The 15573-nt window shown below is 49.3% G+C and overlaps 1 protein-coding gene across 4 annotated transcripts in view; it reads left to right on the top strand.

Moving 5' to 3' along the window:
- CLSTN1 (calsyntenin 1) overlaps positions 1-15573 on the top strand; it is a 100071-nt gene that overhangs the window by 80211 nt on the left and 4287 nt on the right. For 2 of the 4 annotated variants that reach the window (XM_015442926.3, XM_015442932.3), the window contains 9 exons: positions 2118-2366; positions 2754-2875; positions 7322-7484; positions 10721-10777; positions 12192-12349; positions 12615-12763; positions 13376-13602; positions 14389-14559; positions 14984-15129. In XM_015442926.3, the coding sequence (XP_015298412.2) occupies positions 2118-2366; positions 2754-2875; positions 7322-7484; positions 10721-10777; positions 12192-12349; positions 12615-12763; positions 13376-13602; positions 14389-14559; positions 14984-15129 (1442 nt within the window). The remainder of the gene's footprint in view (positions 1-2117; positions 2367-2753; positions 2876-7321; positions 7485-10720; positions 10778-12191; positions 12350-12614; positions 12764-13375; positions 13603-14388; positions 14560-14983; positions 15130-15573) is intronic. The other 2 variants (XM_015442936.3, XM_074021058.1) reach the window with 1 other exon arrangement.

Consider the following 15573-nt stretch of genomic DNA (forward strand, 5'->3'; position numbering starts at 1 on the left):
CTGGCTAATTTTTGTAGTTTTGTAGAGACAGAGTTTCCCCATGATGGCCAGGCTGGTCTTGAACTCTTGACCTCAGTCGATCTGCCCTCCTCAGCCTCCCAAAGTTCTGGGATTACAGGCGCAAGCCACCACGCCTAGCCTCAGGAGCTAAGATTTGGACCAAGGTCTTCTGTTACTCTCTAAAAGACCAGGCTGGTCCAGCCAAGGCCTGCTGCTCCGAGTAATAGCTTAGTCAAGAAGGAGCTTGCAAAATCTTTTCCTGTGGACAAAAAAAAATTTTTTTTTATTTGAATGTGGCAATACATAAGAACAGTTGGAAAACATTTTTTGTGTTCTTTGACTTCGTAATTTCATTTCTAGGAATTTATTTTAAGGGAATAATCATGGAGACACACAAAGCTGTGCATGCAGGTGAGGTTTAATAGGAAAAGGTTAGGGACAGCCTCAGTGCCCAGCTGGGAGGCCGGTCAGTAAGTGATGCTGTATCTGTACAATGAAATGCTATTCAGGCCAGGCGTGGTGGCTCACACCTATAATCCCAGCACTTTGGGAGTCTGAGGCGGGTGGATTGCTTGACCCCAGTAGTTGGAGACTAGCCTGGGCAACATGGCGAAACCCCATCTCTACAAAAAACACAAAAATTAGCTGGGCGTGGTGGCATGCACCTGTGGTCCCAGCTACTTTGGAGGCTAAGGTGGGAGGATTGCTTGAGCTCGGGAGGTCGAGGCTGCATTTAAACCGACACTGCACCACTGCACTGCAGCCTGAGCGACAGAGGAGACCCTGTCTCAAAAAAAAAAAAAAGAAATGCTATTCAGATATTTTAAATTACATGATAGAAGAATATTACTAGGAATATACATATATTATGCACATACATAGCAGGACTCCACTTTTATTTTATTTGTTTATGTATATTTTGAGACAGGGTCGCACTCACCCAGGCTGGAGTGTGGTGGCACAATCACAGTTCACTGCAGCCTCAACCTCCTGGGCTCAAGTGATCCTCCCACCTCAGCCTCCCGAATAGCTGGGACTACAAGGATACACCACCACACTTGGCTAATTTTTGTGTTTTTTGTGTTGGTTTTTTTTGTGTGAGGTTTCGCCATGTTGTCCAGGCTGATCTCCAACTCCTGGGCTCAAGCAATCTGTGTGCCTTGGCCTCCCAAAGTGCTGGGGTTACAGGTGTGAGCCACCATACCTGGCCAGGACTCCCATTTTTCTAAGAAAACACATCATTTTTGGGTATATTTATCAAAGGAGGACTGGGTGTTTATACTAAAATGGTATAATTTGGATCAGATTACCAGAAATGCTTCCTTTCCTTTCCTTTTTTTTTTTTTTTGAGGTGGATTCTTACTCTGTTGCCCAGGCTGGAGTGCAGGGGCAGGATCTCGGCTCACTGCAAGCTCCACCTCCCAGGTTCACGCCATTCTCCTGCCTCAGCCTCCCGAGTAAATGGGACTACAGGCGCCCGCCACCACACCCAGCTGATTTTTTGTATTTTTAGTAGAGACGGTGTTTCACCATGTTAGCCAGGATGGTCTTGATCTCCTGACCTTGTGATCCGCCTGCCTTGGCCTCCCAAAGTGCTGGGATTACAGGCGTGAGCTACCACGCCTGGCCCTTTCCCTTCCATGGTTGTTACTTTTATTTTTGTAATTTAAAACCCTGATTTTTGAAGAGAAGTAAACTGAAAGGTCCAAGCGTGGTGGCTCATGCCTGTAATCCCAGCACTTCGGGAGGCCGAGGTGGGCGGATCACGGGGTCAGGAGTTCAAGACCAGCCTGGTCAACATGGTGAAACTCCGGCTCTACTGAAAATGCAAAAATTAGCCAGGCGTAGTGGTGCGTGCCTGTAATCCCAGCTACTTGGGAGGCTGAGGCAGGAGAATTGCTTGAACCCTGGAGGTGGAGGATGCAGTGAACCAAGATTGCGCCACTGTACTGCAGCCTGGGTAACGGAGCAAGACTCTGTCTCGAAAGAAAAAAAAAAAAAAAAGTAAACTCGAACCAGCAGATTGCCTAAGTGTAAGACAAGCATGTGCCTGGGGGCTTGAGGTGCACGGGACCTCTGGCTCCTCACGTGAGTTTCACTGAGCACTGTGGCTTCAGGTGCAGCCGCGGGCACTGCCGAGCTGCTGCCATCTCCAAGTGGCTCCCTGAACTGGACTGTGGGCCTCCCCACCGACAATGGCCACGACAGCGACCAGGTGTTTGAGTTCAATGGCACCCAGGCAGTGAGGATCCCGGATGGCATCGTGTCGGTCAACCCCAAAGAGCCATTCACCATCTCCGTGTGGATGAGACACGGGCCTTTTGGCAGGAAGAAGGAGACGATTCTTTGCAGTTCTGATAAAACAGGTAGGGTAATAGCTCTGCAAGCAGTGCCGGGCCCCAGTGTCCAGTGGGGTGGATGCCGGCAGTGGACTCCCTCTCCTTTCCCAGGGCCCGATGCCAGGCCTGGTGCTCGTAGGCCGTGTGCTGTGCTGTGTGCCTGGGGCACGTCCCCGAGGGCCACGGCCTGGGCGTTTGGATATTTGCTGCTGTTGCTCAGTGGGGTCCACGGTGATCACAGGCTCCGCTTCTCAGGAAAGCCCGGGTGTATTTGTTTCTAAGCTCCGTCTTGGCTCAGCTGAAGAGTTCATTTATGCAGATGAAATTGTGTCTTCAAAATCCATTCAAGAAACAGCTTTTACTTCTCCTTTGGGTCTTTAGTTGGCAATTTACCCGTAGAAACTGCCTTTGCAGATATGAATCGGCACCACTACTCGCTCTACGTCCATGGGTGCCGGCTGATCTTCCTCCTCCGTCAGGATCCTTCTGAGGAGAAGAAATACAGACCTGCAGAATTCCACTGGAAGTTGAATCAGGTGAGTGAATTGAAAATGCACTATTAGGGCTGGGCAAGCTGCTCACGTCTATAATCCCAGCACTTTGGGAGGCTGAGGCATGAGGATTGCTTGAGCCCAGGGGTTCGAGACCAGCCTGGGCAACGTACTGAGATCCTGTCTCTACAGAAAAAACAACAAAAAAAACACCATGAAAATTAGCTGGGCATGGTGGCACACGCCTGTAGTCCCGGCTACTTGGGGAGCTGAGGTGGGAGGATTGATGGAGCTCAGGAGGTCAAGGCTGCAATGAGCTGCGATTGTGCCACTGCATTCCAGCCTGGATGACAGAGTGAGACTCCGTCTCAAAAGAAAAAGAAAAACACTAATTATGATCTTCTAAGAGAGAGTAAGCAGGTACTGCAACCTTGCACGTGACTGGCTGTGTATAGTCAGTGTATATTTATAATTTTATGATTTCTGTGTCTGTGGGTAATAGGGTAGCAAATTAAATCTGACAACTTTCCACTAAAAGCCTACATTTTTTCCCATATATTTTATATATACAGTATTGCTATAAAAATTGTGTATTTTATATTCGAAATACTGTTATTGAAATAAGCAGTGTTTGTTTAAAATTGGGATTGAAGCTGGGCATGGTGGCTCACGCCTGTAATCCCAGCACTTTGGGAGGCTGAGGCAAGTGGATCACCTGAGGGTCAGGAGTTCAAAACCAGCCTGACCAATATGGTGAAACCCCGTCTCTACTAAAAATACAAAAATTAGCTGGGTGTGGTGGTGTGTGCCTGTAATCCCAGCTACTTGGGAGGCTGAGACAGAATTGCTTGAACCTGGGAGGTGAAGGTTGCAGTGAGCCAAGATCGCGCCATTGTATTCCAGCCTGGGCGACAGAGCAAGACTCTATCTTAAAAAAATAAAAATAAAATAAATAAATACAATTGGGATTGAGATTCTTGTGTTTATTTATGCATCATTTAAAGCCTTGGCTCCTAAACTGTGCCAGGGAGCCCCAGGTGAATCAGCAGTTCTCGGCATCACAGGATATCTTAAATTTTCAAGGAACCAGCAATCTTGGCACCTTTCAGGTGCCACACAAACTGCTTCTTGAACTAGTTGACAGTTTTGACCTTAGGTAAAGTTACTTTCCTTTTGATGATGTCATGCCTTTGCAAAGCTAATTTTCCTTTTTGGTGGTGGTGGTGGTGGGGTTTTTTTTTGTGTGTTTTTTTTGTTTGTTTGTTTTGTTTTGTTTTGTTTTGTTTTGTTTGAGACGGAGTCTCGCTCTGTCGCCCAGGCTGGAGTGCAGCGGCCGGATCTCACCTCTCTGCAAGCTCCACCTCCCGGGTTCACGTCATTCTCCTGCCTCAGCCTCCCGAGTAGCTGGGACTACAGACGCCCGCCACCATGCCCGGCTAGTTTTTTGTATTTTTTTAGTAGAGACGGGGTTTCACCTTGTTAGCCAGGATGGTCTCAATCTCCTGACCTCGTGATCCCCCCGTCTTGGCCTCCCAAAGTGCTGGGATTACAGGCTTGAGCCACCGCGCCTGGCCTGTTTTTTTCTTTTTTTTAAGATGGAGTCTCATTCTGTCGAGTGCAGTGGGACGATCTTGGCTCACTGCAACCTTTGCTTCCTGGGTTCAAGCAGTTCTCCTGCCCAGCCTCCTGAGTAGCTGGGACTACAGGCACATACCACCATGCCCTGCTGATTTTTGTATTTTTAGTAGAAACAAGGTTTCACCATATTGGCCAGGCTAGTCTTGAACTCCTGACCTCAAGTGATGCACCCACTTTAGCCTCCCAAAGTGCCGGGCATGAGCCACTGTGCCCAGCCGCAAAGCTAATTTTCTAGCAGTTGCTGTGATAAAAAGCAAATATCCTGTGAAAAACCCCACATGTTACAGGAAACGAGAGAGCACTGTAAAATGAGAAACCTCATTAAAATCAGAATAGATCATTTCTTCTTTTGAGGTAGAGTTGGGATGAGAAGGAAACCTTTGGCCTTATCATCATTTATTTGTCTTGTGGAGTTAGTGGGCAAAAGCTGACATATGTTATATGTGCCTGCAGTTACTAAAATATAATATTGTCTAAAATAATCATAGGATAGATCAAAGTAAAAGAGAATACATGAGAAAGGAAAAAGTATATGATAGTGGAAAGATGAAGTGGGTGTCCAGTTGGTAGCATTCATCTCTTTTTTTTTTTTTTTTTTTTTGAGACGGAGTTTCACTCTTGTCGCCCAGGCTGGAGTGCATCGGCGCCATCTCAGCTCACTGCAAGCCTGCAAGCTCCGCCTCCTGGATTCAAGCGATTCTCCTGCCTCAGCCTCCTGAGTAGCTGGGATTACAGGCATGCGCCACCATACCCTGCTAATTTTTGTATTTTTAGTGGAGATGGGGTTTCTCCATGTTGGTCAGGCTGGGTAGCATTCATCTCTTATTGGTGTATTTTTTTATTTATGTGAGTGATTATTTCTCAGAAACTATTATCATAATTATTTTCAAGAAACTAAAGAGGCCAGGCACAGTGGCTCAAGCCTGGAATCACAGCACTTTGAGAGGCTGAGACAGATGGATCACGAGGTCAGGAGATCGCGACCATTCTGGCTAACATGGTGAAACCCATCTTTACTAAAAATACAAGAAATTAGCCGGGCATGATGGCTAGTCCCAGCTACTCGCGAGGCTGAGGCAGGAGAATGGTGTAAACCCGGGAGGTGGAGCTTGCAGTGAGCCAAGATCGTGCCACTGCACTCCAGCCTGGGCAAAAGAGCGAGACTCCATCTCAAAAAAAAAGAGAAGAAACTGAAGAAAGGCTTTGTCCTGGAAAAATATTTTTCAACATAGGTAGACATTTTAGATACAGTTCTGTTATGGTAGCCATATTCTGTATGTATATATTTAGTATCTTCTAAGTATATACTGTTTAAAAACTGTATTATGGAAAATTTCAGACTTACATAAAAGCAGACAGATTAGTGTAAAGAATAGCCCTGTTTGCCCTTATACCTTCAACAACTGCCAACTCTTGGTCAGTCTTCTTTCATTGTTACCCCTATTCGCTGCTGAACATTTTTATTATGCCCTCAAATATTACTTAATAATTTTCAAGAAATCCCAAATAGAGCATTTCATTCTTGTAGATGCCTGTATGTCATTATGTATCTCTGATAGACTAGCAAAATCACAGCACTCTTTCACATTAAAAAAAAAACAGGCCGGGCGCGGTGGCTCAAGCCTGTAATCCCAGCACTTTGGGAGGCCGAGACGGGTGGATCACGAGGTCAGGAGATCGAGACCATCCTGGCGAACACCGTGAAACCCCGTCTCTACTAAAAAATACAAAAAACTAGCCGGGCGAGGTGGCGGGCACCTGTAGTCCCAGCTACTCAGGAGGCTGAGGCAGGAGAATGGCGTAAACCTGGGAGGCGGAGCTTGCAGTGAGCTGAGATCCGGCCACTGCACTCCAGCCCGGGCTACAGAGCGAGACTCCGCCTCAAAAAAAAAAAAAAAAAACAGTAAAATTGCTAATATGATCAAATAGTCAATGTTCAGATTTCAAGTAGCCTTATAAATGTTTTTGTTTTTACAATTTGTTTGAGTTAGACCCAGATAAGGGGCCCACCACTGCAGCTGGCTGATGTGGTTTCACACGCTCATTCATCACGGGTTGGGAACACAGTTTGATTTGGGGTGCCCTTGGAGCTGATGTTCATATTTATTGAGATCATCAACTTTGAGTTGGAAAATAAAATACATGTATTGTGGTATGCCTTATTCTGAGATTAAAGGCACTTTTTTTTTTTTTTTTTTTGGGGGGAGATAGAGTCTTGCTCTGTCACCAGGCTGGATTGCAGTGGCGCAATCTCAGCTCACTGTAACCTTTGTCTCCCAGGTTCAAGCAATTCTTGTGCCTCAGCCTCCTGAGTAGCTGGGTCTACAGGCGTGCACCACCACACCTGGCTAATTTTTGTAATTTCGGTAGAGACGGGTTTTCGCTATGTTGGCCAGGCTGGTCTCAAACTCCTGACCTCAAGTGATCTCGCCTTGGCTTCCCAAAGTGCTGGGATTACAGGCGTGAACCACTGCGCCTGGCCTAAAGGCACTTTTTATTTTTATTCAGAAAAGGAATGGCCAGTGGCAAACTAACTCAACCCTTTAAAGGGTGGGTATCCAGCTTGCCCATACAGGAACTTCCTGGTGCTATGCTATTGGCAGAGCAGAACTGGGCAGCTCCCCGCTTGGGCTGTGTCCTGTGGTTGTGAGCAATGCATGCCACGTAGTTTAGAGATGGCCTAGAGAGGCTGGACTTCTTTTGGTGAGATGTATTTGCAGGTATTTTGTGGTTAGATTTTCTTCATCCTTTTCCTTCTAGGAAGTCCCTTGTTTTGGGTGACTTGGTTTCCATGGGCATTGATGAGAAGGAAAGTGGACATCTCACCACCCCCGCTTCCCTTTGTCTCTGTAGGTCTGTGATGAGGAATGGCACCACTACGTCCTCAATGTGGAATTCCCGAGCGTGACTCTCTATGTGGATGGCACGTCCCACGAGCCCTTCTCTGTGACTGAGGATTACCCGCTCCATCCATCCAAGATAGAAACTCAGCTCGTGGTGGGGGCTTGCTGGCAAGGTAACTGTCATTACCCCTAGCCCTCGACTCGAGAATTAAGTTGTACCTCTTTACTAGGTTGGTGGCAGCAGGCTGTGGTCAGCGTCTTACAGCCTTACCTTCGTGTCCTGGATATCTTCCTTCCATTTCCTGTGTACATCCTATTTGGGGACATTGCCGATGCCCCACTCTAGCTAGTGTAGCTCCATCTGTGGGTGCTCCATAAAGGTGATAGGACTGACCACACTGTCACCTTTCCTGGAAACCCAGGAGGGAGCGTTGCACAGAGGGAGAGTGTAGTGGGGGGAACTGTTTTATAAATTAATCCATCTGTTGAAAGGCTCACAAGGACAAAGAGGCAACAGCAAGAGTCAGGCAGAGAAATAAAGGACACAGAAGTAGAAGCGTGCCTTGGACCTGGAGGACTCTTCCAGAGTGTTTATCACTTGGTGACCTGGTAGGAGGGCTGCGAGGGCTCCGTTCACCCTCAGCAAGGGCCATGCATGGGGGAGGGTTCCATCGAAGTCTGCTGAGAGGGGACACGATAACCACCAGAGCACCAGTGCTTGTTACTTGTACTTACCAAGTGGCAGGCTGTGTGCCAACTCCTTTATACACGTCATCTCACCTAAACCTTAAAATCCCTTTTTTATAGCTGAAGAAACTCAGGCCTAGAGATGCAACAAGCCAAGCGTCACCCAGCTGATTAATCAGGAGCTAGGGTTTTGAATTTTTTTACTTTGAAAATCCTGTGGGTCAGGCGTGGTGTCTCACGCCTATAATGCCAGCACTTTGGGAGACCGAGGCAGGCTGATCCCTTGAGGTCAGAAGTTCGAGACCAGCCTGGCCAACATGGTGAAACCCTGTCTCTACTAAATATACAAAAGTTAGCCAGGCATGATGGCGTGTGCCTGTGATCCCAGCTACTCAGGAGGCTCAGGCAGGAGAATCAGTTGAACCGGGAGGCAGAGGCTGCATGAGCCAAGAATGCCCCATTACACTCCAGCCTGAGCAACAGAGTGAGACCCTGTCTCAAAAGAAAAAGAAAAACCTCTGTATTCCGGTCCCACGCTCAGACCCACCAGATCAGTGTTTTTATTATTGTTATTATTTTAATTTTTTATAAACATGGGGTCTCACTGTGTTCCCCAGGCTGATCTCAAACTCCTAGGCTCAAGAGATCCTCCCACCTCAGACTCCTAAAGTACTGGGGTTACAGGTGTGAACCACCGTGCCCATCTCAGACCTGGGGTTTTAAGCCCTTTTTTGTGCCGTGGAGCCCTTGGGTGGTCTGGCAAGGCAGATAGATCCCTTCTTACTAATCTACAAAATAAATGTCTAGGATTTCAGGGCAATCAGTTCAACTGAAACATCGTTATTAACATCCTGAAATACCACATTTGTGAAACAGTAACACCGGTGGTACTTTATGTTAACAAATGAAGAACCAGCTTTAGCAGCAGGTCCAACAGTGGTGTAAGTTCCAAGTTGTGAGGGCTGTGTGAGGATCCCGGTGGCAGCTGCAACAGCTGTGGCCTGATATGCAAATATCAGTGCCTTCTGTTGGTGACAAAGTTGCAGTCATTGCTAACACTGCTGTGATGTATAGCCTACATTTATAACCAAAGGAAATGCTGAATTTCAGAAGTTAGTGGAAATAAGCATGTAGTTTTTCCTATCCAAGTTCATGGAACCCACCCCAGAGGTTCGTGATTGCCACTTTGACCCTTGCACTGGACTCTGTGCTGTGTCATTTCAAGATGTCATCATCATCAATTACTTTTTGATTTTTTTTCTTTCTCCCTGTGGAAACATTGTACCTCGAGTAAGGTTAGAAATTTATGGAAGATAGCTGGGCGCAGTGGCTCACACCTGTAATCCTAGCACTTTGGGAGACAGAAGCAGGCGGATCACTCGAGATCAGGAGTTCGAGACCAGCCTGGCCAACACGGCAAAACCCTGTCCTTAGTGAAAATACAAAAATTAGCCAGGCGTGGTGGCGTGCGCCTGTAATCCCAGTTACTTGGGAGACAGGAGAATCACTTGAACCTGGGAGGCGGAGGTTTCTGTGAGTCAAGATCATACCACTGCACTCCAGCCTGGGCAACAGAATGAGACTCTGTCTCAAAACAAACAAACAAAAGCCCCACAGATTCTTTAAAACTCAGTTAACAGGAGAGAGGATCTCCTCTTCTTTTTTGTCGGTGGATTCTGCCACTTTTGCTGCACCTTTGCCGTGGAGAGCTTGGGCTGTGGGCAGCAGCTTCATTCCCTTCCATCAGCCTGTTGTAGGGGAACCTTGGTGTGTGTGGAGGTGGCACAGTCCTGTGACTCACATGGGCTTCACCTGGATACAACTCTAGCCTTGCCCCTCGACACGTCCCCACACAGCCGCAGCCCAAAAGGGGCCCCAGTACACCATAGAGGGGAGGGCTACAGGGCTGCAGGGCTTGAGGAGCGGCCTTTCTCCTACAACATGACCTGGAGAGTGCTGGTTCTGTGCTCAGCCACCACATGTGGGCCTTTCTGGTAGGTCGTTATAGTCAGGACACTGGATCCAGGAGCTGGAGGAGCTGAAGGTGGTTAGGGTCCCCAGGTCCACAGTAGGCTATGCTTCCCTAGGTGGGTTCCTTAGCCTCTGCATCTCCCTCTCATTCAGAAAAAGTGATTGAAAATGTCTTCTTTCCTCTGTCACCCAAAGGTTAACCGCTAGACAGCTGTACACTTGTTTGCGCTTCCAAAATATACGGACTTCCGCATGTTTACTTTGTACCAGGCTTTGGACATGTGTGCGCTATGCCGTTTTGCCTGCACAGTGTCTTCCCTATTAGGAGAAGAGGTGCTGTGGATCCGGAACTTGGTGTTATTTATATCGGGAACAGCGCTGCAGCCCAGGCTCACCCTCTGTGGAGTGTCCTACTTCATAGCACGGATTGGGGAGGGGAACGAATTCCGTGTGTGTACTTTCATTCATCTTATTTTGAATCTAACGTATGTTTTGGCAAGGAGGATGTGGGAAGGTGGAATAAAAGAAGAAAACAAAAGAAGCCTGGGGTTGGGGGTGGTAAATGTCACTTCTGGGAAAAGGTGATCCAGTACAAGCTTGCATCCAGATGGGTACATCCCAGAGCGGGATCACAAAGGAATTTTCTCTTCTTGGTTTCTACTTGGTTGCCTCAAACCTGGTTTTCAAGGTCTGGTTTGAAGACCCTAACCTCTTGGTCCTTTTCTATTGTCTTTGTCTTGCTTTTCCACAGAGTTTTCAGGAGTTGAAAATGACAATGAAACTGAGCCTGTGACTGTGGCCTCTGCAGGTTGCTGGATTTTTTCCTTACATTCACTATTGTGTTTCATTTAAAGATGAGATACTGATTCATTCCACGTGTAGCATGAAATGCCCCAGTTGCATTTTGGTCCCGGACACCATCTGAGCCGCTTCCCTGCATTGCGCTTCCCCATTGCTTCTTGGAGTTCCCTTTTCTGCCCATTCTGACCCCAGCTGGAGTGAGGACAAATGACATCTCAGGCAGTGCACGCATGGGACTTTTCCCCCCATCCAGTTTGACCCTGACCCCACTGCATGAGGCTCCCTGCTTTTTCAGTCTCACAGGCAGGGTTTGGGAGGCCGCCTCGTGACTGTCATGCGGCTGAACCACAAGACAGGAAAAGACTTGTTTGTAGATATTCTGTCCTGGTTGGCAGTAAATTTTAAATTGACTTTTGTTTGTTTGTTTGTTTGTTTTTGAGACGGAGTCTTGCTCTGTTGTCCAGGGTGTAGTGGCGCGATCTTGGCTCACTGCAACCTCTGCCTCCTGGGTGCAAGCAATTCTCCTGTCTCAGCCTCCCGAGTAGCTGGGACTACAGGCTTGCACCACCATGCCCAGCTAATTTTTGTATTTTTAGTAGAGATGAGGTTTTGCCAGGCTGGTCTCGAACTCCTGACCTCAGGTGATCCACCCACCTCAGCCTCCCAAAGTGCTGGGATTACAGGCATGGCCTCAATTCCTAGTGATGATTTACAGTGCCTGATTTCCTTACCAGAATGAGACACATTGCTGAAAATGTGTCCCTTTTCCTTCTTCAGTTTAAGAACAAGGTTTAGTGTAACCTGTTTTTGGCTCTTTGTTGTCATCTATCAAGGGCCATTTTCTGGGTTTTGGTTTTCCTTGTAACATCTGCACTTCTCAGCAGTCCTCAGGAGGAGGCAGGAAGGATGGGACTCAATACCATAGCATCCTTGAAATAGGCCATTCTGTACAGGGAGTATTTTAAGCCTCCCTTTTATCCTCCCTGCCTCGCTTGTGTGGGTTCATTCCCCAGGGCATGCCAGGTAGAGAAAACAGCCACGTGGAACCCAGCCACCTGAGAAGGCAGTGGCTGGAGAGGCTGGCGGCGTAGGAAGTGTCACCACGCACCCTGGTGATGAGAACAGGGTAGGCCACCTTACTGGGGAGTGGCCAGAGGTGTGGGGACCCTCAGGGAACCTCTTCGCTTCAGGTGAGGCGCCCCCAACTCTCCCTTTCTCCAGGCCATGTGCATGATCATAAACGGTTTAATTTCTTCATTGCGCTTCCATGTAGATTGCAAGGCTAACAGGACTTGGTATGAACTAACCCGCATGTCCATCCACCGAGCTGCTAGCACCGGTAACACCGTCTTGAGTGAGAAGTGAGTTGGGTGATGCCGAGCTGCATGCCTGACTCTTCCGCCTTTTCTCCCGACCTGAAGGTGGCGACCTGCACATGACCCAGTATTTCCGAGGCAATCTGGCTGGCTTAACTCTCCGTTCCGGGAAACTCGCAGATAAGAAGGTGATCGATTGTCTGTATACCTGCAAGGAGGGGCTGGACCTGCAGGTCCCGGAAGACAGTGGCAGAGGCGTGCAGGTAACACGGAGCGCTCCACTGCACACCACCCATGGGCCCTGGAGGCTGCAGCCCCAGAGGCTGGTGGGATGAGGGAGTCATCTGTGATTGATCCGTTTACTGTTGGGTTAAAGAGTTGTGTTTGCTGGACTTAAACGAGCTTTTCTTTTTCAAGTCAGCAATTCCAATCAACCCCAGGCCAGTCCCCTTCGTAGAGGCATCCGTGGTTTCAGCTCCTGCAGTTACCGCCTTATTCCCCTTCTCTGTGTGTCTGATGTGATTTCAGATCCAAGCACACCCCAGTCAGTTGGTATTGACCTTGGAGGGAGAAGACATCGGGGAATTGGATAAGGCCATGCAGCACATCTCATACCTGAACTCCCGGCAGTTCCCCACGCCCGGAATTCGCAGACTCAAAATCACCAGCACAATCAAGTACGTCTTGATTTTCAACAGTAGGCCTGTTTCGCCCAATGACACTTGTATATTTAGGTTTTTAAGACAGCCTAACCCCTTCTGTAGGGAAAGGTGAGCCGTCGTGTGTTACCAGAAAGTGCGGGGGAGAGATCTGAGTGACATTTATGCATCATGTTTGCAAGTGTGTTCCTGGAGTGGCCCCGGCAGGTGTTAGTAGGGGCCTGTGTATCCCACCTCCATGTGCCTTTGCACAGGTGGGCTCCAAGATTGGCTCCCTGGGCCGGGCGCGGTGGCTCAAGCCTGTAATCCCAGCACTTTGGGAGGCCGAGGCGGGTGGATCACGAGGTCAGAAGATCGAGACTATCCTGGCTAACATGGTGAAACCCCGTCTCTACTAAAAATACAAAAAACTAGCCGGGCGTGGTGGCGGGCGCCTGTAGTCTCAGCTACTTGGGAGGCTGAGGCGGGAGAATGGCGTGAACCCGGGAGGCGGAGCTTGCAGTGAGCCGAGATCACGCCACTGCACTCCAGCCTGGGCGACACAGCGAGACTCCGTCTCAAAAAAAAAAAAAAAAAAAAAAAAAAGATTGGCTCCCAAAGCCCTGACCCTTTCCCATTTCTTGCTGGCAGGTGTTTTAACGAGGCCACCTGCATTTCGGTCCCCCCGGTAGATGGCTACGTGATGGTTTTACAGCCCGAGGAGCCCAAGATCAGCCTGAGCGGCGTCCACCATTTTGCCCGAGCAGCTTCTGAATTTGAAAGCTCAGAAGGGGTGTTCCTTTTTCCCGAGCTTCGCATCATCAGCACCATCACGAGAGAAGTGGAGCCTGAAGGGGACGGGGCTGAGGACCCCACAGGTAACGTGCTCTGTGGGGCGCGGCCTGCCTTGCCTCGGCCGGAAGCCCTGCTGTGGCGGTGTATTTGCAGGGCTCTTTGTCTTTGTGGGATCTGGGGAGGTTTTAGTGTTTTGTTGGTGTTCTCTCGGGTTGCTTCTGGAATCTGACTCGTGAGCTAGAGCTCAGGGTGATCTCTGGAATCCCAGCTGGAGGGGTCTTGCATCTTTTCCTGGTCGCTCTCAGGCTTTGAGATGTGGCTTGAGGTTGAGGGGGTTGAGGGCACTTGCGGGAGACCCTGCTTGTGCCTGCCAAGCTGGTCAGCCCATGGGGGCACAATGTCCCCACAATTTTTACTCGGGACACATGAAACTCCCCCATTTCTTTTTCTTTCTTTTTTGTTTTTTTTCTTTTTTTGAGTTGGAGGCTCGCTCTGTCACCCGGGCTGGAGTGCAGTGATGCGATCTTGGCTCACTGCAACCTCCACCTCCTGGGTTCAAGTGATTCTCCTGCCTCAGTCTCCCAAGTAGCTGGGATTACAGGGACCCACCAAGACGCCCGGTTAATTTTTGTATTTTTAGTAGAGACGGGGTTTCACCCTGTTGGCCATGCTGGTCTCGAACTCCTAACCTCAGGTGATCCACCCGCCTTGGCCTCCCAAAGTGCTGGGATTACACGTCTGGCCATTTCTTGAAAGCAACTCACGCTTCTGTCATGTAGGTTTGGGGTGAGCCGGCAGGGCATCGAGTGTGCCCCACCACGCTGGGCCCAACTGCCCCTGCTATATTTCTGGTTGGGCCTCTTTTGCAGTTCAAGAATCACTGGTGTCTGAGGAGATCGTGCATGACCTGGATACGTGTGAGGTCACAGTGGAGGGAGAGGAGCTGAACCACGAGCAGGAGAGCCTAGAAGTGGACATGGCCCGCCTGCAGCAGAAGGGCATCGAAGTGAGCAGCTCTGAGCTGGGCATGACCTTCACAGGTAAGGGGAGCGTCGCAGCCATGCTGGTGAGCCAGGCCGCAACAGGGGACCTTGAGAGCTCTTGGCTGGCTGCCGCCTACCATCTGAGAATGTTGAGTTATCTTAGAGGGAGATGGGGAAGGAGCACGTTCACTGGGATCATTGTTGGCTGCATGCACACTCCTGTCTCCTGGACAGGAATCGGATGGGTAGCCACTACTCTTTAAAGGGGGAGGGTTGAAGCGTGGGATGGCATGTCCCCCGCAGAGGGAAGAATGCCCTTGTGCACACTGCATTTATTCCCATGGCTGGAAGGCCAACTTGTGTGACCCCTTGGCCTAGCTAACCCGGTGTCTGATTGAGCCTGCCTGTGCTGACGGCTGCAGCCCTGCCCATGCTCCTGCCCGAAGCCACCCAGCAATCTTCCCCCTTTCCACCCCCGCAGGTGTGGACACCATGGCCAGCTACGAGGAGGTTTTGCACCTCCTGCGCTATCGGAACTGGCACGCCAGGTCCTTGCTTGACCGGAAGTTTAAGCTCATCTGCTCGGAGCTGAATGGCCGCTACATCAGCAACGAATTTAAGGTGGAGGTGAGTACGGGGCTCCCACAGAGCAGGGCCAATAGCAGCAGTGAGTGAGTGCTCTGATTTGCAGCCCTGATGTTCACAACTGCCAGCCCTTAGAGCATTCACGGTGGCAGCTGTGCAGGCTCATTCTAGGGGGTTGCCTTTCCAGCCTGGGGCCTGCTGCAGGTTACACCTGGGCTTGTTGGAGCGACAGGTTATGTTTGGGGTGGGGGGTGCTCCCCTTTCCCCTGCTGCCTCAGCCTGAATTGTAGCCAAAGGAACCTTGGAGGGAGGTGACAAAGAGCAAGTGGCAGTTAATGCCTTTGGGGCTTCTTGAGATTTCCCATGAGAGAAACAGGAGGATGCTGTTTTATTGATTGATTGATTGATTGATTGAGACGAGTTCTCACTATGTTGCCCAGGCTGGTCTTGTCCCCACTGGGCTCAAGCAATCCACCTGCCTTGGCC

The sequence above is a fragment of the Macaca fascicularis genome, chromosome 1, assembly GCF_037993035.2.
Source record: "Macaca fascicularis isolate 582-1 chromosome 1, T2T-MFA8v1.1".
Taxonomy (NCBI): domain Eukaryota; kingdom Metazoa; phylum Chordata; class Mammalia; order Primates; family Cercopithecidae; genus Macaca; species Macaca fascicularis.